Source organism: Thamnophis sirtalis, unplaced genomic scaffold (assembly GCF_051295495.1).
Source record: "Thamnophis sirtalis isolate CommonGarterSnake01/CBP01778 unplaced genomic scaffold, rThaSir2_p1.2 scaffold_2, whole genome shotgun sequence".
NCBI lineage: Eukaryota > Metazoa > Chordata > Lepidosauria > Squamata > Natricidae > Thamnophis > Thamnophis sirtalis.
This window is the reverse complement of record NW_028261382.1, coordinates 46,628,584-46,652,253: the sequence shown is the minus strand read 5'-3', so window position 1 is coordinate 46,652,253 and position 23,670 is coordinate 46,628,584. Positions and strand designations below refer to the sequence as shown.

Here is a 23,670-nt window from a genome sequence, read left to right as displayed (position 1 = left end):
ATGGAGGTCTTCTAGTCCAACCCCCTGCCCAAGGCAAGAGTGCTTATCCTGGAGAAAGTATGGAGAAATTTTCTTAACGGTGAGAACAATTAACGGTTATTGCACCACTGTGATTCTATGAAATGGTGCAGGGGAATGGATTAGAAGACCTCCAAGGTCCCTTCCAACTCTGTTGTTCGGTTATTCTGTGAGACGGCTCTCCAATCTTTTCTTGAAAACCTCCGGTGATGGAGGGATGACAGTTCTTTGTTTAAATATTTTTTAAACACACACACACACACACACACACACACACACACACACACACACACACACACACACACACACACACACACACATATATATATATATATATATATATATATATATTTATTTAAAATAAACTACATCAGCTTCAACCACAATAACACACGGGCAAACAATTGATACAAACTCAAGGTTAACTGCTCCAAACTCAATTGCAGAAAATGCGACTTCAGCAACAGAGAGGTCAACGCCTGGAATGCTCTACTTGACTCCGTTGTTACGTCCTCAAACCCCCCCCCCCCCACAGCTTCAACCTCAAACTGTCCACCGTGGACCTCACCCCATTCCTAAGAGGTCCATAAAACGGGCGTGCATAAGCACACCAGCGTGCCTACCATCCAGGCGTGGGTTCCTCCCGGTTCGCACGAACCGGTTCGTCGGTGAACCCGGAAGTAATTAACTTCCGGGAACGCCGGTACTGGTCCTGGCCTCTGTCGCTGCAAACGCCCTTTTGCCGGCGCGTCGCAGCTCACTTCCTCATTCCCCCGCCCATCCGCAGCTCGTTCTCTCGCTCCCCTGCCCGTCCGCACTAAGCCCAGCCTGCCGCTCACTGATTGGCTGGAGTCCAGCCTATCAGTGAGCAGGCTGGAGGCGAAGCGAAGCTTTTTTCGCGCTTGACCTCCATTTGAACATTCCTTTCGGCCTTCGCTCAGGTAAGCAACAAAGCCCCAGCAGCGGGACTCGGGAGGCTTCGGGTGGGTGGCGGCGGCCCAGCTTTCGTGAGAGAAGGCCTCCAGGCCTCCGCTCACAAAAGCTGTGGGCTCGCGCGCACTACGCGGCCGAAGCTGGGTGGGGGGGTGGCGGTAGCAGCTGAAGTGCGGGGGCGGCGGCCTAGCTTTCGTGAGCTAGGCTTGCGTGCACTACGCGGCCGAAGCTGGGGGGGGGGGGGGCGGCGGTAGCGGCATTAGCAAGCCACTCCCATCCGGTCACATGGGTGGCAAGCCACGCCCACAAAGGAGGCCATGCCCACTGAGTAGGTTCGAACAATTTTTGAAACCCACCCCTGCTACCATCCCTATCCTACTGTCCCCATTTATTTAATTCCTTTGTTCATGTCCATGTTTATACTTATACCTGTTCTCTCGTACATGTTTGGACAAGCTAAATAAATAAATAAAATAAACAAATAAATAATATAAATAATAAAGGGAAAATAAGGTGGTGTTACAACCCAAGCTGTATATTATAACCTTTTTAATGGAATAACAAAAGTATAAGAATGGCAAAGAAAAAGAATAACTATGTGAATGTATTACCTATAATTGTATGTAAGAGAATAAATGACAGTAAGAATATAAAGCACAATATAGGTAAACAATATTTGGGTATAAATAGCTAAGTATAAATAAATATAGAATTGTACATAAAAATGGATAACGAATAAGGGGACCATGAATGCAAGATAGAAATGTATAGAAGGGAAAAGACTAACTGTAAAGAAACCGATATCGAACTGCTGTATGATATATGATGGAGCTTCTTGTTCCTATGTTGTGTTAAGTCATGTGTTTGTTTTTGTTGATGTGTTTATGTGTTTAAAATAAAATAAAAATTAAAAATAATAATATCTAAGGATATGAGTGTTGTCGATCCATTTGCCTTCTGAGAAACATTAATTCCGTGAGAGGACCAAGGCAGCTTCTCCAGGCATGTACATGCATGAAAGGATTTCTAGTCCACATTAAGAAAGCATTCTTAAGAACAGAAGCATTTTGGAAGAAAAAAAAAAGCTTTCAAGAAATCCCCTTCTGGTATGATCTATGGACACAAAGAGCTTCTTTCATGCACCAGATGACCACAGAGGAAAATATGGGTATTTTCCAAAAACACAGCTTTCTCACTCAAAGAAACGCGAGCAATTCAACGTATTTAGGACATGAATTAAGCAATTTTTTTTGTTAACTTTTCATCAGCAATGTCGAAAAACGCCACCGGCTTTTTGAGTGACCCACAACGAGGCATTTGAGTTGTGGCCCCAATTGGTTTGAATCTCATTTTTCCCCCCCCCCTCCTGAAAAGGAACACGGGACTGCAATTCGTCGCACATTTCATTCTCAAACACCTTAATAAAAAACACCCTGTGTGCGTAATGGAAGCAGAGATAAGAGGAAGGAGGAACTTTCTCAGGTCATGGAAAGTATTTTTTTTTTTTAAAAAAGAAACACAATCAAAATGTGAACTTCTACTGATAGGAAATAGACGGCATGCAAATGTTTTTAATCACTCACTGAAGCCAATTAAGGTTTCATAGAATTCTGATTTTGCTCTGATTATTTCTATCCTGCCTTGACTCGTTTTCCAAATATCACAAGGGAGGGAATACCTATCCCACACACCTTCCTCCTCCTATTTCCCCCCCCCCAAATAACAACAACCCTGTGAGGTAGGCCCAGAGAGAGAGAGAGAGAGAGGAGGAGAGAGGAGGACTGGCCCAAAACAGTCACCCAGCTAGCTTTCGTGGCTAAGGCAGGACTAGAACTCACCGTCTCCTTCTTTCTAGCTCTGGTGCCTTAACCATTTGGACCAGGGGTGTCCAAATTTGGCAACTTTAAGGCACGTGGACTTCAACTCCCAGAATTCTCCAGCCGCGGTTGGCTAGGGGATTCTGGGAGTTGTATCCCAGATATCCTAAAGTTACCACGGTGGTAAAATATTGCTTCTTGGCCAATAAAGAATCCTATCCTATCCTATCCTATCCGTATAATCTATTCTATTCTATTTCTCTATTCTATTCTATTCCTACATTCTATTCTATTTCTCTATTCTATTCCTATATTGTATTCAAGTCTTAAATTCTATTCTATTCCTATAGTCTATTCTATTCTATTCCTATATATTATTCTATTCTTTCTATTCCTATATTCTATTTTATTTCTCCTATTCTATTCTATTTCTCTATTCTATTCTATTCCTATATTCTATTCTATTCCTATATTTTATGCTATTCTTTCTATTCCTATATTCTATTCTATTTCTCTATTCTATTCCTATATTTTATTCTATTCTTTCTATTCCTCTATTCTATTCCATTTCTCTATTCTATTCTATTTCTCTATTCTATTCTATTTCTCTATTCTATTCTATTCCTATATTCTATTTAGTCTTAAATTCTATTCTTTCTATTCCTATATTCTATTTTATTTCTCTATTCTATTCCTATATTCTATTCTATTCGTATATTTTATTCTATTCTTTCTATTCCTATATTCTATTCTATTTCTCTATTCTATTCTATTCCTATATTCTATTCTATTCGTATATTTTATTCTATCTTTCTATTCCTATATTCTATTCTATTTCTCTATTCTATTCTATTCCTATATTCTATTCTATTCATATATTCTATTCTATTCTATTCCTATATTTTATTCTATTCTTTCTATTCCTATATTCTATTCTATTTCTCTATTCTATTCTATTTTATTCTATTCTATTCCTATATTATATTCTATTTCTATTCCTATATTCTATTCTATTTCTCTATTCTATTCTATTTCTCTATTCTATTCCTATATTCTTTTCTTTTCTATTCTACTCCATTCTATTTCAGCTCTGCAAAATGAGGAAGTATTGCTGCGAATCAAAACTTTTACCGTGTTTCCCCAAAAATAAGACAGGGTCTTATTTTCTTTTGTCCTCCCCCCAAATAAACGCTTGGCCTTATTTTCGGGGAGGCCTTATTATTTTTTAAGTGCAGGAGGTGGCAAGCGTGGTCACCTCATGGCTGCTGCTGTGTTGCAATATTTTCCAAGAGGGCTTATTTTTGGGGAAAGGGTTTATTTTAGCACATGCGCTCAAAAGCCCGATTGGGCTTATCACCTGGCTTATTATTTATTTTCAGGGGAACAGGGGATATTTGGGGGCGTTTTGAACCTGGAAACTCTCTTATAATCTGTGCAACTCCAGGCAAAGAACTATTTAAAACAAAAAACACAAAAAAAGCCACGCTTTTTGACAAAAACAAAGGCATAGTCATTTCCCCTAAATGCGGAAGTCAGGGTGCAAATGATGTCTGAATCATTGCTAAAAACCACATCACATTCGACTGAGAGCCCAATATGTTCGCGCAAAGTTTTCCAGCACATCACATGCAAAAGTGTGAATCAACAGAACATTATGGCCTTTTTTGGGTTGTTCTTATCAAAAGCATCAAAGAAAAGAGAAAGCAGGTAATGTAATTTAAGCCCATTTTCACCCTGTAGGTCTTTTGCAATGATTTAGGGAGTGCCTGCCTAAAACCGGAGTGCCACTAAGGACATGCTACCCCTTTTCTCCACTTGGTAAAGCCACATTTGGAATCCTGCATCCAGTTTTGGTCACCACATTATAATTTTGAGACTCTAGAAAAAGGGCAGAGAAGAGCAACCAGGATGATGAGGGGACTGGAGGCTCAAACATACGATGGACGGTTGCAGGAACTGGGCCTGGCTAGTCTAGGGAGGAGAAGGACCAGGGGAGACAGGAGAGCGTCTTCCAATATTTGAGGGGCTGCCCCAGAGAGGAGGAAGGGGGTCCAGCTATTCTCCAAAGCACCTGAAGGCCAGAGAAGGAAGAATGGATGGAAATGGAACAAGGAGAGATTCAACCTGGAAATAAGGAGGAATTTCCTGACAGTGAGAACCATCCACCCAAGGAAGAGAAGAGCTTCATCCCTGGAAACTTTCAAGAAGAGATTGGACTGCCATTGGTCAGAAATGGTGTAAGATCTCCTGCTTGGGCGGGGGGCTGGACTAGATGACCTACAGGGTCCCTTCCATCTCTGTTAATCTGAATCTAACTAAGAGGATGAGGGGACTGGAGGCTCAAACATACAAAAAAACAGTTGAGGAACTGGGCCTGGCTGGTCTAGGGAAGGGAAGGACCAGGGGAGACAGGAGAGCATCTTCCAATATTTGAGGGGCTGCCCCAGACAGGAGTTAGGGGGTCAAGCTATTCTCCAAAGCCCCTGAAGGCCAGACAAGGAAGAATGGATGGAAACTGACCAAGGAGAGATTCAACCTGGAAATAAGGAGGAATTTCCTGACAGGGAGAACAATCAACCCATGGAACAGAAGTTGCCTTCAGAAGTTGTGGGAGCTTCATCCCTGGAAGCTTTCAAGAAGAGACTGGGCTTCCCTCTGTCAAAAATGGTGTAGGGTCTCTTGCTTGGGAAGGGGGTTGGACTAGATGACCTACAAGGTCCCTTCCAATTTTGTTAATCTGTAACAATATCTGAGGGGATGCCAGGACGGCGTCAAGCTATTCTCCAAGGCACCTGAGGGTAGAACAAGAAGCAATGGGGGTAAACTAATCATGGAGAGAAGCAACTTAGAAGTAAGGAGAAATTTCCTGACCGTGAGAACAATTAACCAGCGGAACAGCTTGCCACCAGAAGTTGTGGGTGCTCCATCATTGGAAGTTTTTAAGAAGAGATTGGACAACCATTTACCTGAAACGCTATAGGGTTTCCTGCCTGAGCAGGGGGCTGGACTAGAAGACCTCTAAGGTCCATGGCTGCAGAAATTGGGTTCAGTCTAGTGAATCGAAGGACCAGGGGTGACATGATAACAGTCTTCCAATATTTGAGGAGATGTCACGAAGAAGATGGGTCTTCTTATTTTTCAAAGTACCAGAAAGCGAGACAATGAATCACGGATGGAAGATCATTAAAAAGACATTCATAGAGAGCCGAGGTGGCGCAGTGGTTAAATGCAGCACTTCAGGCTACTTTAGCTGACTGCAGTTCTGCAGTTCGGCTGTTCAAATCCCACCAGGCTCAAGGTAGACTCAGCCTTCCATCCTTCCGAGGTGGGTAAAATGAGGATCCGGATTGTTGTTGGGGGCAATATGCTGACTCTGTAAACCGCTTAGAGAGGGCTGAAAGCCCTATGAAGCAGTATATAATAGCAATAGCAGTAGACTTATATACCGCTTCATAGGGCTTTCAGGCCTCTCTAAGCGGTTTACAGAGAGTCAGCATATTGCCCCCAACAATCTGGGTCCTCATTTTACCCACCTCGGAAGGATGGAAGGCTGAGTCAACCCTGAGCCGGTGAGATTTGAACCGCTGAACTGCTGATCTAGCAGTAGCCTGCAGTACTGCATTTAACCACTGCGCCACCTTGGCTCTTAAATATAAGTCTAACTGCTATTGCTAACCTGGGATTAGGGTAGGAATTTTCTGACAGTGAGAATATTTAATCAATACAGCATCCCAGAGTTGTGGATGGCATGAGTCAGGCCCACAATAAGGGTGCAAAAGGACGCACGGAGATGCACAAGTCACAGGTCAGAGAAGGGCACAAGAGTTGTGGAAAGGTCAAATCCATGATCTATTCCAGTTCCGGTGTTCATACCATGCCAATTATGCACAGAATTTTTTTTTAAAAAAAAAAACAGGATGTGAAAGTGAATTTTAGCACTATGAAGTGAGGGAGGTTGGGGCAAGTTTATCTCCAGCTGGTGTTATTTAAAGGTCACGGCAGACGAATGGCTATGCCAAGATTTGAACTCTTTAACTCACCGATTTCAGCGTGAGTTGCATGCAACGTTGCTGCGTACCCAAGTGTGAAAATCAACCCAAACCGAAGCCTGCTTGGGCCAGCGGTTGGACTAGATGACCTACAAGGTCCCTTCCAACTCTGCTAATCGAATCAAATCAAATCGAATCGAAACTTGGTTTGCAGGTGACCTCTGGGTGACTAGATCATAATTAAAACTTCGATACCCAGGCAATCCAGGAAAAATGTGTTGTAGCCTGCCAGGGGCCAGCAGAGCTGACAGCAGATCCGGACAGTGAGGAGGTTGGGGAGGAACCTGGGCCAGTCCTGGGGAAGGCTTGGATGAGGGCTCTGTGTTGGAGGCAGAGAGGGGGACAGAACCATATGCCAGTTATCAGCTGCCTTCGGAGTCAGACATCAGTGAGGCAGAAGAACAGCTGGAGCCTGTTCCCAGCGTGCACAGGCACAGAGTTGCCAGACGAAGGGAACAGCTAAAGAACAGGGGTTGACTTGGGAGGAAGGCCACAGGTGGATGATGAATGGCCCCTCCCAGAGGAAATAAAAGAGGAGCGAAAGGGGAGTGGAGTTTGCAGGAGACAATTAGTTCAATTCATTGGTTCGTTACTCTCTGAGACTCCAGGCCAAATTCTGCAGAGATCAGCCTGGCAGCTCTCCAAGCAGATAAGGTCTGTGACCATAAATCCTCCCTTGAAAGACTTTGCTGGATGTGAAGGAGCAGAATTCACAGTCAATTAATAAAAGGGTTTTTTGTCGGGACAACAAGGAGTTTGCTTCAAGCTTTTGGGAAGCCTCGGTCAGAACAGGGGGGTGGGTGGGTTGGACTAGATGACCTACAAGGTCCCTTCCGACTCTGTTAATCTAATCCAATCAAATCTCGGTTTGCAAGTGACCTTTGGGTGATTAGAAACACCATTCAAACTCTTTTGAAGCCAGGGCAATCCAGGAAAAACCATGCTATAAACAATCAGGAGTACTTTGAAAACTTAGGACGGCTTTCTCAGCGCTTCCCCCCTCCCCACACCCCCATCCTCACCTGTAGGTGGTATGATCCGAGGAGGAATGGTGCACTCTGACCACGATGAAAACGTGCTGGAACTGGGAACGAACCAAGCGCGGGGTGAAGGGCAGAGCTCCCGGTTCTTGGAAGATGATGGTGACAATGTCGTTGCCAATGTGTCGTTTCCTCAACAGCTAGAAGAAGAAAAGGGAGTTACAACAGCACTGAAAAAAAGGGATCTGTGAGCGTGTTTCGCACTTACAACACTGCAGTATCAAAATTCAGACGCTTGGCAACTGACTCATACTTATGACGATTGCTGTGTCCCCTTTTGCGACCTTCCGGGCCAGCCAAATCCATAGGGAAGCCAGATTCGCTTAACAACCCTGTGACTAACTTAACAACCGCAGTGGTTCCCTTAACCAGAAAAGTGCAAAGTGGAGCAAAACTCACTTAACAACCGTCTCGCTTAGCAACGGAGAGGCCAGGCTCCCTTTTGTGGTTCATAGGTCGAGGGCTACCCATACTTTTGAGCGTCACAACAGCCTGATGTTTTCACCCGACAATCCCAGATTATCCGAGGAAAACATTCCCCACCCGCTCCGCGTCTCAGATACGCAACTTTCTCTTCTGCGTTTTCACTCACCTGCTGGCGGTTGTTTGGCGTGTAGGGCAACATAGTCGAGACGTGGAACATAATCTCGTAGTCCTGATACGTGGTATACAGGGAGTGGGTCCCGGTGGAGTCGTCTGCAAAGAAGGGGCAAGGGAAAGGGAGGGGGGGGGAAAAAACAGGGTTTTGGCAACTTTTAAACCCAGCCTGCTTTAAAGAAAATTGTGACAGGCAGAAAGAATCAGAGGAACCATCTTTAAGATGGTAGCATGGAAGATTTGGTCAATTCTGGGGCTAAAAATTTTTGGGTATATAATAAAACATAAAAGTAAAGGTTCCCCTTGCACATCTGTGCTGGTCGTTCCCGACTCTAGGGGGCGGTGCTCATCTCCGTTTCAAAGCCGAAGAGCCAGCGCTGTCTGAATACGTCTCCAGAGTCATGTGGCGGACATGACTCAACGGCGAAGGTTTAAGGTTTAAAGTTTTAATGGATTTGTTCGCCGCCCAATTCCGAAGGACTCCGGGTGGCGCACGGAACGCTGTTCCCTTCCCACCAAAGGTGGTTCCTATTTTTCTACGTGCATTTTTTACGTGCTTTCGAACGGCTAGGTTGGCAGAAGCTGGGACAAGGAACGGGAGCTCACTCCGTTGTGCAGCGCTAGGGATTCGAACCGCCAAACTGCCGAGCTTTCTGATCGACAAGCTCAGCGTCTTAGCCCCCCCCTCCCCCCCGAGCCATCCTTAGATGAATGGCAGCAATTGTGGGATAGAAATATTAAATTGACAACGTCGACTGCCCATCAGGAAGGTTTGTATGAAATGTTTTATAGATCAGTGTTTCTCAACCTTGGCGACTTTAAGTCCTGTGGACTTCAACTCCCAGAATCCCCCAGCCAGCAGGACTTAAAGTCGCCAAGGTTGAGAAACACTGTTATAGATGGTACTTTACACCGAGAAGACTGGCAAAAACGTTTAAAGATAGATCGGCTAAATGTTGGAAAGGGTAAGCAACCATTTGGTTCATACTATCGTATGTGGTGGCCATGCCCCAAAGCAATTACTGCTGGGGAGGAAAACAGCTGAGGCGCGACAATCAACTCTGCCGAGCGACTCAGCGGAGAGGATATAGGTCCGTAAAACGCAAGGGCGCGTACCAGTGGTGGGTTTCAAAAATTTTTCAAACCTACTCTGTGGGTGTGGCCTCCTTTGTGGGAGTGGCTTGCCGGCCATGTGACCTGGTGGGAGTGGCTTGCCGGCCATGTGTTTTCTTTCTCTCTCTCTCTCTCTCCTTCCTTTTGTCTCTCTGTCCCTTTTTCCTTTCATCTCTCTCTCACTTTTTCTTTCTTTTTTATTTATTTCTTCCTTCCTTTCTCTTTCTCTCTCTGTGTGAATCTATGTGTGTGTGTGTGTGTGTCAGTGGTGGGTTTCAAAAATTTTTCGAACCTACTCTGTGGGTGTGGCCTCCTCTGTGGGAGTGGCTTGCTGGCCATGTGACCTGGTGGGAGTGGCTTGCCGGCCATGTGTTTTCTCTCTCTCTCTCTCTCTTTCCTTCCTTTTGTCTCTCTGTCCCTTTCTCCTTTCATCTCTCTCTCACTTTTTCTTTCTTTCTTTTTTATTTATTTATTTATTTATTTATTTATTTATTTATTTATTTATTTATTTATTTATTTCTTCCTTCCTTCCTTCCTTCCTTTCTCTCTCTGTGTGAGTCTGTGTGTGTGTGTGTGTCAGTGGTGGGTTTCAAAAAATTTTCGAACCTACTCTGTGGGTGTGGCCTCCTCTGTGGGAGTGGCTTGCCAGCCATGTGACCTGGTGGGAGTGGCTTGCCGGCCATGTGTTTTCTCTCTCTCTCTTTCCTTCCTTTTGTCTCTATCCCTTTCTATCCCTTTTTCCTTTCATCTCTCTCTCACTTTTTCTTTCTTTTTTATTTTTTTCTTTCTTTCTTTCTTTCTTTCTTTCTTCCTTTCTCTTTCTGTGTGTGTGTGTGTGTGTGTGTGTGTGTCAGTGGTGGGTTTCAAAAAAATTTGGAACCTCTTCTGTAGGTGTGGCCTGCTTTCCGGGTCCACTGGTGGGACCTCTTCTAACCGGTTCGGTAGATTTGACGAACCGGTTCTACCGAACTGGTAGGAACCCACCTCTGGCGCGTAGGCGGGCCCAGCTGAGGGATGTGATTGTGCATAACCCTGGGCCTGAGTTGGTGTCAACGTGGATTTGTTTGTAGCAGCCGATCACACCCAACACTTACTCTTGATGTCCAGCTGCGCACGGTACTTGTCGAAGCCGAGTAGGCGGACTCGATCCCCCAAGAGGTTCAGGAACTCTTCAAAGGTGGGCCCAGCCTTCTCGTTGTTGTACATGTCCTCCTCCGACCCTTGCTTTTCCCGGCAGTACAGGATCCCGACTTTGCGCTGGAAACTAAGCTGCACAGAATCGAAGGAATGGAAACGAAAAATGGAACGGAAGGCTGGCTAAGGCAAGAAGCAACGGATGGAAACTAATCGAGGGAAGGAGCAACCTGGAATTAAGGAGAAACTTTCTAACACTGAGAACAATTAATCAATGGAACGACTAGAAGTTGCGGGTTGGACTGGAGGGCCTCCAAAGTCCCTTCCAACTATTATTCTATGCCCCGATTTCCTGATAATTAGAACAATTGACCAGTGGAACTGCTTGCCACCAGAAGTTGTGGGTGCTCCGTCACTGGAGGTTTTCAAGAAGAGACTGGACAATGTTTGTTCACAATGGTGTCCTGCTTGAGCAGAGGGTTGGACTAGAACAGTGGTCTCCAACCTTGGCAACTTTAAGACCTGTGGACTTCAACTCCCAGAGTTCCTCAGCCAGCAAAGCTGGCTGTGGAACTCTGGGAGTTGAAATCCACAAGTCTTAAAGTTGCCAAGGTTGGAGACCATTGGACTAGAAGACCTCCAAGGTCCATGGTTGCAAGATTTGGGTATGGCTAATCTAGTGAGAAGCGGAATTAGGGGTGATATGACAACAGTCTTCCAGTATTTGAGGGGCTGTCCCAAAGGAGAGGGACTCGAACTCACTGTCTCCTGGTGATTGGCCCAAAGTCACCTACCGCTTTCACACCCGAGTTGGGACTAGAATTCACCTTCTCCTGATGATTGGCCCAAAGTCACCCACCCGGTTTTCATGCCTGAGACAGGACTAGAACTCCCCGTCTCCTGCTTTTGAGCGTAATGCCTTAACTAGTAGGCCAAATTGACATTTGCAGTATTCCGCAATCATACGATCACACTTTACGATGTTTTTTCCTCCCCAGAAAATCAGCGTTTACTGGTTTTTGGCACAAAAAGCAAATCATTGTATCACTTAAAAAGAAAATCTTGTAAATTGGGGTTGGCGACATCGGTTACCCTATTGACGAGGGTTTTATAGATGGCATTTGCCTCCAGCGAGATTGGCCAAAATGTACCCAAATTTATCCCCCCAAATGTTGGGAGATGTAGCCCACAAGTCTGGAACATTCTACCCTATGGGGTGGGTGTGCCCCATCGCAAGGAAATACTGGTGCAAAATTCGGAAATGGTTGGAAGAAATTACGGAGCGAAAAACAGAACTGAAACCAGAAGCATTCTTATTAGGAATATTAAGACCAAAAAATGGATAAGCAATCTCAATACATAATCATACACACACTCACTGCAGACAGGATTGCTTTCGCACAAAACTGGCAAAAAATCAATACGCCCGCAGACGAAACAATAATTAGAAAAGTACTCGAATGTGCAGAGATGGACAAAATGACAATCGAACTAAAAGAAAGAGAAGAATCGGGTTTCTATAAAGTGTGGAATAGAATTTATAAGTGGCTAGAAAACAGAAGACCAAAGCAGAAAATAGAGAATGCAAATATATGGTGATATAAATAATCAATATTAGTATAAATGTTGTTGTTATATTATAGGACAAGGTGAAAGCAATAGGAAGGCGATGCGGAATGGAGAATTATAAAGGCTCAACAGGAAAGCCAATATAGAAGGCTGTATAATTACTTTATATTGTTATGTGCGTTTTGTGTTTTATTTTTTTTCTCGTGTTTTTCTTTCTGTTTTTAAAGATTAAAACATTCAATAAAAATTATTAAAAATAACCAAAAACGAGTCACAAGTTACAATCGTTAACCGCCAGCCTCTCCAGGACGATCGTCACTTTGAGGAATACCTGCCCCAGGTATCCGACAGCATTATAGCCCCATCCAACCTACCCCTTGCTCGTCCAACTTCAGCAACGTCTCGGGGACTTTCGGGGAGTTGGAAGCGAGACGCAAACACGACAGGGTGAGCTCCGGCGCGATGTGCTCCAGAAGCTTCTTGGGAGGGACGCCCCGGGGAGAGGCATGGCGAGCGGTGAGAGGCAGGGCGTCCTCCAAAATGGATCCACGGAGGGTCCGGAGCTGGGAGGGACAGAACGAGAGGTCATCGGTGGGGGGGACGGGGACGTTCACCTGTCGCAAAGCATCCGAAGTTGAAAAATATTGACCCGACAAATAGATGCTAGCAGCCGATTCGGAGAGTGAGGAGGGTTGGGGAGGAACCTGGGCCAGTCCTGGAGTCTGGGGAAGGCTCTGAGGAGGGCTCTGTGTCGGAGGCAGAGAGGGGGCCAGAGCCGTCTGACAGTTATCAGCTGCCTTCAGAGTCAGACATCAGTGAGGCAGAAGAACAGCTGGAGCCTGTTCCCGATGTGTGCATGTACCAGGAGACGGGAACAGCTAAGGAACAAGGACTGACTCGGGAGTAAAGGCACAGGTGGACGATGAATAGCCCCTCCCATAGGGAATAAAGAGGAGCGAAAGGGGAGTGGAGTTTGCAGGAGGCCATTAGGGTGAAGATCTGCTCCCGACTTCTTGCCAAGTAATTGCTGATACAGCGTGTTGTGGCCCAGCAGGAGCCGTTGGAGCTGACTCCAACAGCGAGGGGCCCTATGAGTCGGCCCTGGAGGATGTGGAGGACCCTGGACAGGGTTCCGACTCCGAGCAGGGTGCAAAGAGACTGGTTGGCCACCAAGTGGCGCCTGAGCCTTGGATCAGTGGGGAGGAGACAAGGGAGAGTGATCCAGAAACCAGCAGTGAATTGTTCCTGGATGCACGCCATCGAAGAGCTATTTGGCGTCAAGAACAATTACGCAATTACAAGAGGTAATTGTGCTCAGCTGGTGGTCATTAGGCTCCTCTCCAGACTATAAAAAAGACTGCTTGTGATACGCCCCTCTTGCAGAAGTCAACACATTGACTAAAGAGAACGTAACTAACTTGGCAGACTGGATTGCTGCCAAGGTTTGTCTGAATTGCTGCCAAGGTTTGTCGGACCTGCTGCGAAGGTCCTTATCTGTTTCTTTGCTTGGCTTTCAGCCACCGAGATTCTGGTCTTGTTATTAAAGGACATTCTAATTAAGCTTGTCTCAGCTTTTGTTACTGAACGGAGGAGGGGGTCAGAACACAGCGTGGTGTTTAGAAGATATCGGCCTGGCAGCTCTCCCAGCCTGATAAAGGCCTATAGTTGTGAAATCTCTCGAAAACTCTTGGCCGGGACTTTGCTGGAGAGGAATTCCCTTTCACCTAAGTAAAAGGGGTTTTATCGGGATGAGGAGTCGGCTTCACGATCTTGGGAAGCCTCGGTCACAACAGCACTGTGAAGCAGTATATAAGTTTATGTGCTGTTTATTGCTATTTTGCTTGTGGGGATTCTGGGAGTTGAAGTTCACCCATCCTAAAGCATCCCAGGTCGAAAAATATCGACCCGAGGAATAGATGGACCCCGAAGCGGTATATAAGCCTGCTGGGTTTTTTTTTCATTGGTGTTGTAACTTTGGTCACTAAACGAGTAATTGTTAAGGTGAGGACCACCTGAGCCATTTGTAAAGTAGCAGCTTAAGAGAGACTGGACATCTCCCACCTTCTTCCCACAACCCACACCTCTGCCCTAGAGCCGAGGTGGTGCAGTGGTTAGGGTGGTGCAGTGGTTAGGGTGCAGTAATGCAGGCCACTTTAGCTGACTGTTATCTGCAGTTCAGTGGTTCTAATCTCACCGGCTCAAGGTTGACTCAGCCTTCCATCCTTCCGAGGTGGGTGAAATGAGGACCCAGACTGTGGGGGCGATATGCTGACTCTGTAAACCGCTTAGAGAGGGCTGAAAGCCCTATGAAGCGGTATATAAGTCTAACTGCTATTGCTATTGCCCTCCATTGGTGCCTGAGACCGCTGCTTACCTGGCTTGTGCGAAGGATCAGGCGGTAGTTGAACTGAGGACCGGCGCTTCCTTCCTTCTCTTCGCGGCGGAGCGAGATGGCCACAGCGCCCAGCTGATCGTCCACCCCGAAGAAATTTTGATGTTCTGGGGAAGACAGCGGGAAGAACTCATGTTTAAGGCACACGGAAGGAAGGCGAGAAAACACGCCCATTCAACAAGGGCAGCTGTATTCTAGTGCCAACCTTCCTCTTTTCCATCGGCCTGAACCAAAAATATTCGAGAGAGGAAACAGGGTATAGATATATTTTTGTTTTGTTTTACGAAAAGGAAATGAGGAAATGGCAATGATTGTACTATGGCCCCTGCACCACAGGAAGTGGAGATAACTCCCAGCACGAAATATCTAAAAGGAAAGATAAAGCAATGATGAAAATGTACGTTGTGACTGTTTGGTCTTTTCCTGACACGGATACCTTTCAATAAACCTTTCAATAAAAAAAACTTGGCTTCTCCAGTGGTGTTTCTCATTCTTGGCCACTTTATCGAAGTTATCTCCAACGGCGTTACTAAAATTGGAGAAGAGCAACTTCAAATGAAATTGGATCAAAAGCAGTTTAAAATGGATTTGGAATAAAATACAATTTAAAATGGATTTGCAATAAAATACAATTTAAAATGGATTTGCAATAAAATACAATTTAAAATGGAGTTGGAGGAGAATACAATAATTTAAGATATAGATAAAAATATGACGAAATTATATTTCGGTGCCACCCTTACAATCTACCCCAATCAGCCCCACCTATGCAGATCTCAAACAAACCATTTTGTTTAAGGACTGGGCTGTGTTAAATATTATTTTCGAGCTCATAAAGTAAGTTGTTTTGATATGGGGGGGGGTCCCAATTGGTCCTTCGTTTGTATATAAACCAAGGCACCTTTTTTTAAAAACCCCTTTTACAAGCAACAATCAAATAGGATGTGAGCTAAAGATGTTTTTCTATTTAAGAATCATTAATAATTGAGTTTATTCAGCATGAAACGGAGCTTAGTTATGTAGCACGAGGCTGTAAATATTTTGCAGTATCGGGACTGTCGGTGCGTCAGAGGAAGAGCCGCAGCGGGAGACCTGCTCTTTAAAAATTACAGTTTCAATCGAATTGATTGAAATCAAACCTTTTTACTCGGGATTTAAATCGTGATTTAAACCGACTTGATTTAAATCCAATCCACCCTGCTTCCTTTGCTGCAAAAGTTCACCGATTTGGGGTGCGGGGTGGAGGGTAAAAAAGGACACGTCAATCAGAGGTGGTATTCTACCAGTTCGGGTCCGTTCGCTCGAATCGGTAGCGGAAATTGTGGGTCCCCCCTCCGCTCACGGTCTACGGCATCCCATTTAGACCCTTTTTTCGCCCAAAGGGAATGCACGAAAGGCTATACGCATGCGTGGAGGTGGCGCCCGGTGACATGTGCGAACCAGTAGGGAAGGTAAGTGAATGCCACCTCCGACGTCAATGATACTCAAGGAAGGTTGTTCATTTAACCCAAACGCCCGGAGGATACGGAGTCAGCCACTGGAGTTTCGGAGCGAAGCGGTCATGTGAAAGGGAAACAAAACAAGGGACGGTTGTAGCTTCTATTTTAAAACCAAGGGAAGGACACAGTCAGAAGTTCTTAGCCAGAGAGACATCAAAGGGCTCCATCCTGGGAAGAATGGCTAATCCAGTTAGGGCAGAACGCTTTGATGTCTCAAATAACTCTGCATTCAAAGATTAAATCTAACCTTAAATCTAGATAGAGACAGATAGATAGAGATAGAGATAGGGAGAGGGAGAGAAAGAGAGAGATACCATGTTTCTTCGAAAATAAGAGGCTAGGGGATTCTGGGATTTGTATCCCAGATATCCTAAAGTTACCACGGTGGTGAAATATTGCTTCTGGACCAATAAAGAATCCTATCCTATCCTATCTCTATATTCTATTCTATTCTATTCCTATATTCTATTCTATTCCTATATTCTATATTATTTCTATTCCTATATTCTATTCTATTCCTATATTCTATTTTATTTCTATATTCTATTCCAGTGGTTCCCAAACAGAACTGGCTGGAGAATTCTGGGAGTTGAAGTCCACAAGTCTTAAAGTTGCCAAGTTTGGGAACCACTGTTCTATCCTATTCCTATATTCTATTCTATTCCTATATTCTATTCTGTTCCTATATTCTATTCTAATCCTATATTCTATTCCTATATTCTATTCTAATCCTATATTCTATTCTATTTCTATATTCTATTCCTATATTCTATTCCTATATTCTATTCTATTTCTATATTCTATTCTATTCTATTCTATTCCTATATTCTATTTTATTTCTATTCCTATATTCTATTCTATTTCTATATTCTATTCTTTTTATTCCTATATTCTATTCTATTTCTATATTCTATTCTTTCTCTATTCTATTCCTATATTCTATTCTATTTTTATTCCTATATTCTATTCTATTTCTATTTCTATATTCTATTCTATTCCTACATTCTATTCTATTCTATTCTATTCCTATATTCTATTCTATTTCTTTTCCTATATTCTATTCTATTCCTATATTCTATTCTATTCCTCTATTTTATTCTATTTTTTCTATTTCTCTATTCTATTCTATTTCTCTATTCCAGTCTATTTCTCTATTCTATTCTATTCTATTCCTATATTCTTTTCTTTTCTATTCTACTCTATTCTATTTCAGCTCTGCAAAATGAGGAAGTATTGCTGCAAATCAAAACTTTTACCATGTTTCCCCGAAAATAAGACAGGGTCTTATTTTATTTTGAAACCCCCCCCCCGAAATAAGCACTTATTTTTGGGGAGGTCTTATTATTTTTGGGGTGCAGCAGGCGGTGAGCGTGGTCACTTCATGGCTGCTGCTGTGTTGCAATATTTTCAGGGAGGGCTTATTTTGGTGGGGGAGGGCTTATTTTAGCGCATGCACTCCAAAGTCCAATTGGGCGTATTATCCGGGGAGGTCTTATTTTCAGAGAAACAGGGTACAGCTTTAACCCAGGGATTTCTTCTACGCCCCAAAATATGGCATAGATATTAAAATATCTTAAAATAGATATTTTAATAGACTTAAAAACAGGGTTAAAATATTTTAAGTCTGGGTAGTCCTCGACGTACAACCATTATCCGCGTCAGTATTTCTGTCACTGAGCAAAGCAGCTGTTCAACGGGGACGCGCCTGACTTTAGGTCTTTCCCATGGTCGTTAAGCAGAACACGGCTGCTGGTAAGTGAATTGGGCGGTAAGTGAATTGGGCGGTAAGTGAATTGGGCTGGAATTGGACAGGCCTTAAGTACCGTTGTAACTTAGAACGGTCGCTAAAGGAATGGCGGGAGATTGAGGACTACCTGTGTTTCAATTTTAGGAGAAATAGCAGCTCATTGAACATTTCCCCTCTGCTCTCCCCCGCCTCTCCACCACATTCTCCCTGCCACCCTGCGTTCACCTTTGCCGTAAAAATGCTTCCGGTAGTAACAGGCTCCGAGATCGGCATATTCGATGGTGTGTATCACTCGGCTACTCCTCTGTCCGTAACTTTCGCGGGGTTCCTCCAGCACCGAAACGGCCATGTTTGGACAGTGGAAGCCCGCCGGCAACCCCCGGTGTTGGCCTAGTCCCCGTTCGACCTCCCCTCCGGCTTCCACCCGAAAGGCAGAACACCTGAGCACCAGTGTGCCTCCTTCCTCCTCTTCTGCCCCGTCCTCCAGAATCGGGGTCACGTCCGCCGTACGGCACTGTGAAGCCGCCGAGGCACCCGTGGTGACGTTGCCCTGCCTCGCAGCTTCCCGGGCCCCCTCGCCCGGCTCAAAGAGGATACTCTGAACGTCATAATGGGCCAAGTGGCGGCCCCACACCGGCGTGGCCACCTCCGATGCGGGAAGCGATACGCTGGTCTCCGCTGACGGGGTGCCACTCCCGTCCGATTCCCAGACATCCGAGGATGCCAGTCCCAGCAGGACCAGGGGATCACGGAAACGACGCGCGGTGGGACTGCCCACCCGCGACTCTTCGTGGCTGTGTGCCCGGGCTCGAGGGGGTGCCATGCTCTTTGAGGGCATGCTGGGGCTGCTGCTATTTCGCTGGAATCCCGTTCCGGATGCTGCGGCCAGCGGTAACGGGGAGCTGGGAGCGCCTGCAGCGGTTGTCATCTCCCCTTCGCTCAGGGTCACGTCACTGTTGCTGCGATGCATGAGGCTGCTGCACTGTGGCGACCTCAGTGGCGGGCCACAGTGGCCCACGAGCGGGCCCTCGCAGGCCTGGGGCTTGGGGGTCCGGAAATTGTCGAACGAGAAGGAGGTGAGCGGTGGACGGTTCGAGTGGCGTCGCATCTTGCGAACGAAGAGATCGTCCGACTGCATCGCCCCTGGCCAGCGTGCGCTTCAAGATTCCGGATCCCGCCCTTGTCTCTGATTGGAGGGCAGGCCCCGCTGCCCCTCAGGCTTGCCAGCCAATCGAGGGCTTCCAAGACAGCTAGCGGTGGTCAAGTAGACAGAGAGAGTCAGTGCGCTCCCCATGGAGAGACGCTTGCAAACCGCTGGGGAAAGGAGCCTGGCGCCCGCTTCCACTCCGCCGCTGTGGGTCAGCATGCTGCAGCCATGGCCATCGCGAAGGCTGGGAAGTGGCAACGATCCCGCGTTATCTTGGAAATGTTTCTTGGACAAGAAAAGAGACAATGCGTTAAAAGTGGATTATGGGCAACCATGCACGTTGCGTTGAAATGACGCACACAATTAAACAATATTTAACATTATTAAAACCATTGCTAAATTTTTGTCTCATATAGGCATTACGGCCACAATTGAACCCAAGATTCTTTTTTTTAAATCTTTTTTTTAAATATACTTTTTTTATTTTCCATTTTCATAACATATAATCACATGTATACTATTACATAGCCAATATCCTATTGTATTAAGTAGTAATTACATCAGTTCCTCTTGTCATCTACGCCCAGAAAGATAAAAACCCATTATTAGCTCTTCTGCTCTCCATATACCTCTTTCTTCTACCTCTCTCCTACCTCCTTTCTTCCCTCCATCATCCTTTCCTATTCTACTTCCCCTTCCTTTCTCCTTCTCTTCTCTCTTCATTCCACTCCTCCTTATCCTCCTCATCTTCCCCCTTTCTCCTATCCCTCTCTTCCTATCTTTCTTCTCTCCTCTGTTTCCCACTCTTCCTCTCATTGGTGTATTTCAGCTTCTGAGCAAACTCCATTCTATGTTGATGGTATTTATGCCTCCATATCAATATACAATTAGCAATAGCAATAGCAGTTAGACTTATATACCGCTTCATAGGGCTTTCAGCCCTCTCTAAGCGGTTTACAGAGTCAGCATATCGCCCCCCCACAGTCTGGGTCCTCATTTCACCCACCTCGGAAGGATGGAAGGCTGAGTCAACCTTGAGCCGGTGAGATTAGAACCGCCGAACTGCAGATAACAGTCAGCTGAAGTGGCCTGCAGTACTGCACCCTAACCACTGCACTATCTTGAGCCCAAGATTCTGTTGCTAGGGGAGACATTTGTTAAGTGAGCTCTGCCTTGCTTTACGACCTCTCTTGCCACAGTGGTGAAGCGAACCCCTGCAGCTTGTTCATCTAACTCAACTCACTTAAAAACACTTTTTCCGGATTCTCAACCTCTTTTATTTCACACCGCGGCGCCCAAAATTGGATGCAATTTTTTCTAAGTGCGATCTTACGAAGGCTTACTGGAAAGTGGTATTAACACCTCCAACCGCTCTTCTTATTAAACAATATTTAACATTATTAAAAACATGATATGCCTCATATAGGCATTACGACCACAATTACCGTCTTCTGCCGCACACCTCCCTGAGACCGATAAGAACGCACAGGATGGGCCTTCTCCAGGTGCCATGAGCTGGACAATGCCGGCTGGCGACGCCTCGGAGTAGGGCCTTCTCTGTTGCCGCTCCGGCCCTATGGAATGAGCTACCCCCAGAGATCCGGACCCTACCCACTCTCATGGCCTTCCGAAAAGCTATTAAGACCTGGCTATTCCGGCAGGCCTGGGGCTGTTGACCTCTGGATTGAGGTCCAGCCCCGCTGAGATTGGGTGTATGTTGTGTCTTTTAAATTTGTCGTGTTTTATCTGTTTTTAATTTCTTTTAATCTCTGTTTCTGTAAGCCGCCCGGAGTCCTCTGGGATTGGGCGGCCTATAAATTTAATAAACAGTTAAACAATTAATTACACCCAAAACTTCTGTTGCTAAGGGAGATATTTGTTAAGTGAGTTCTGCTTCGCTTTATGACCTTTCTCGCCGGCCGTTGTTCAGCTAACTCAACTCACTTAAGAACACTTTTTTCCGGAGTCTTGACCTCTTTATTTTTCATACCGCGGCACCCAAAATTGGATGCAATATTTTCTAAGTGTGATCTCACGAAGGCCCTGTGAAGCGGTATTAACACCTCCTACCGCTCTTCTAACGGTTTCCCATAATTAGCGGGAGTTGAGTCAAGAATGGGGAGGCTTGGGGAGGGGGTGGTGGAGAGACGCAGAGAGACAGAACCGCGTCTGGGAAAACTGCGAGATCACATCGAGGCGGGCTCTGACCAAAGCTATCCCCAGGCAGAATCTCTTGCTCGCTCGTCCTCCACGCTCATCCTCCACGGAGGAAGTGCAAAGACACACTTCTGCAAACGATCAAGGGGGGGGGGGTGAACCCGCTGCTCAGCCAGTGCCTTGTGACGCAAGGACAAAGAACCTCAAAGCCGGAGGGCACTGCACTTCGGAAGACGGGGCGCTTTCTTCCCTGACCCAGAAAATCGAAATTAGCGCAAGGAAATGGAAGTCGGTTTTCAAAAAAAAAGAAGAGAGGGGGGCGGGGGGGGGGAAGTACGCCTCCCCAAAGTTGCGTGCCAAGAACAAACGACTGGGAAGAAGCTGTCCTTCTCTGGTTTCCCTAAAAGGGGGGGGGGCTGAGTTACAGAAATGTTGGGCTCAGGTGTAACCTGCAAAAGGAGGAAAGGAGGAGGGGGAAGGGTTGGTTCACGCCTCTGGGGAGGGGGTGTCTTTGTGACTGCCCCATCAGGAGAGGGAAATGAAGACCCCCTCTGTCCAGAGGCTTTTCAGGGAGGGAGGGAAGGAAGGGAGGGAGGGAGAGAAGAGGAGTTTGAAGGAAAGAAGGTAGGGAGAGGGAGGAAGGATTGAGGGAGGGAGGGAAGGGAGGGAAGAAAGGGAGGGAGGGAGGGAGGAAGGAAAGGAGGGAGGAAGGAAGGGGAGTTTGAAGGAAAGAAGGTAGGGAGTGGGAAGAAGGATTGAGGGAGGGAGGAAGGGAAGGGAGGGAAGAAAGGAAGGGAGGAAAGGAAAGGAGGAAAGGAAGGGAGGAAGGGGAGTTTGAAGGAAAGAAGGTGGGGAGAGGAAGGAAGGATTGAGGGAGGGAGGGAAGGGAGGGAAGAAAGGGAGGGAGGAAAGGAAAGGAGGAAAGGAAGGGAGGAAGGAAGGGGAGTTTGAAGGAAAGAAGGTAGAGAGTGGGAAGAAGGATTGAGGGAAGGAGGAAAGGGAGGGAAGAAAGGAAGGGAGAAAAGGGAGGGAGGGAGGAAGAAAGGAAAGGAGGGAGGGAGGGGAGTTTGAAGGAAAGAAGGTAGGGAGTGGGAAGAAGGATTGGGGGAAGGAGGGAGGGAAGAGAGGGAGGAAAGGGAGGGAGGAAACTGAGGGAGGAAGGGAGAGAAGAAGGGAGGGAGGGAGGAAGAAAGGGAGGGAGGGAGGAAGGGGAGTTTGAAGGAAAGAATGTAGGGAGAGGGAGGAAGGAATGAGGGAGGGAGGGATGGAAAGGAGGGAGAGAGGAAGGAAAGAAGGATTAAGAGGAAGGAAGGAAGAGGTGGGAGAAAGGATTGAAGGATGGATGGGAGGGGAGGATGGATGGAGAAGGGAGAGGTGGGAAGGAAGGACTGAAAGATGGATGAGTGGAAGGATTGTTTGAAGGAAAGAAGGTAGGGAAGGGAAGAAGGGAGGGAGAGAGGAGGGAGGGGAGAGGATTAAGAGATTCAAAAGAAGGAAGAAGGAGGTGGGGAAAAAGGATTAAGGGATGGATGGATGGAAGGAGTGGTCATTTGGTGATTGGCGGGGGAGCAGAAAAAGACCTTGGGAGGGGAAGCATGGCCATTGAATGAGAAAAGGGACTTAACCAGAGGCCAGAGAGAAGGTGCCACATTAGACGCAATAAACATTATTTTTGGGTGGCTGCAGAGAACACATCGGGCCCAATCGCACCGCTGTGATTTTCCTATCAAGGGGAACGGGGTTGGGATGGGGGGGGGGGCGGCTGCTTTCCCATCCGCGGCACCCCCAATTTGCCCAGATCTCCCCTAGGTGGAGCCCCCCCCCTTCCCCACACTCTGCACGTGGGCCAAAATTGGGGTAAGGGGAGAACATGAAGCCTGGATGGTTTGACGCACACAGCTGCTTCCTGTTTTGCAGAGGAAATGCAACCGAAGCGGAAGTCCGAATTCCCTGCCCCCCTTCTCCCCCCCCACTGTCCCTGAGCTATGGTGTTTCTTCCTCTTCGCGGACTCTCCCCCCCCCACCCCCAAGACAAAAGCCGTCCACGTAACATCCTCAGGAAAAAGCCATCGGCTTTGCGCTGAAACCACGTCTCTACAATACCCACAACAGATAGTAGCTGGGTTGTAGGACGATGCGCGGCCGAGCAAATGAGACCCTCCCTCTCTCTTTGGGAGATAACAACCCCCCCATTCACCTGGCCCCCTCCCAAACACTCTTTTTTCGAAGACCCCATGCCAAAGGGCAAAAGGCGAGGGTCCCAATTCGGCCATTCCTTTAGCAGCCGGATTTCTAGCTGCGATGAATGGGGGTCTTTCTCCCTTGGGAAGGGCATGTCAAGGGGGGGGGAGGGGGACGCGTGCCATTCGGGCTGCGTCAGACTCCAGCCGGCTGGCAAGGCAGACAGGGTGGGCATTGAAAGCACGCTGGCGTCCCTGCGGGGAACGGGACGAGGCCG

General features: G+C 46.4%; 1 protein-coding gene across 1 annotated transcript in view; it reads right to left on the bottom strand.

The window, feature by feature from the left end:
- The window catches only part of SIPA1 (signal-induced proliferation-associated 1), a 67,395-nt gene that overhangs the window by 36,060 nt on the left and 7,665 nt on the right, over window positions 1-23,670 (bottom strand). Inside the window, exons 2-7 of the mRNA XM_087705320.1 lie at window positions 18,134-19,340; window positions 14,645-14,769; window positions 12,645-12,833; window positions 10,662-10,836; window positions 8,450-8,553; window positions 7,840-7,997 (exon numbers count right to left, since the gene is read on the bottom strand). Coding sequence (XP_087561446.1) covers window positions 7,840-7,997; window positions 8,450-8,553; window positions 10,662-10,836; window positions 12,645-12,833; window positions 14,645-14,769; window positions 18,134-19,046 — 1,664 coding nt within the window. The 5' untranslated portion in view covers window positions 19,047-19,340. The remainder of the gene's footprint in view (window positions 1-7,839; window positions 7,998-8,449; window positions 8,554-10,661; window positions 10,837-12,644; window positions 12,834-14,644; window positions 14,770-18,133; window positions 19,341-23,670) is intronic.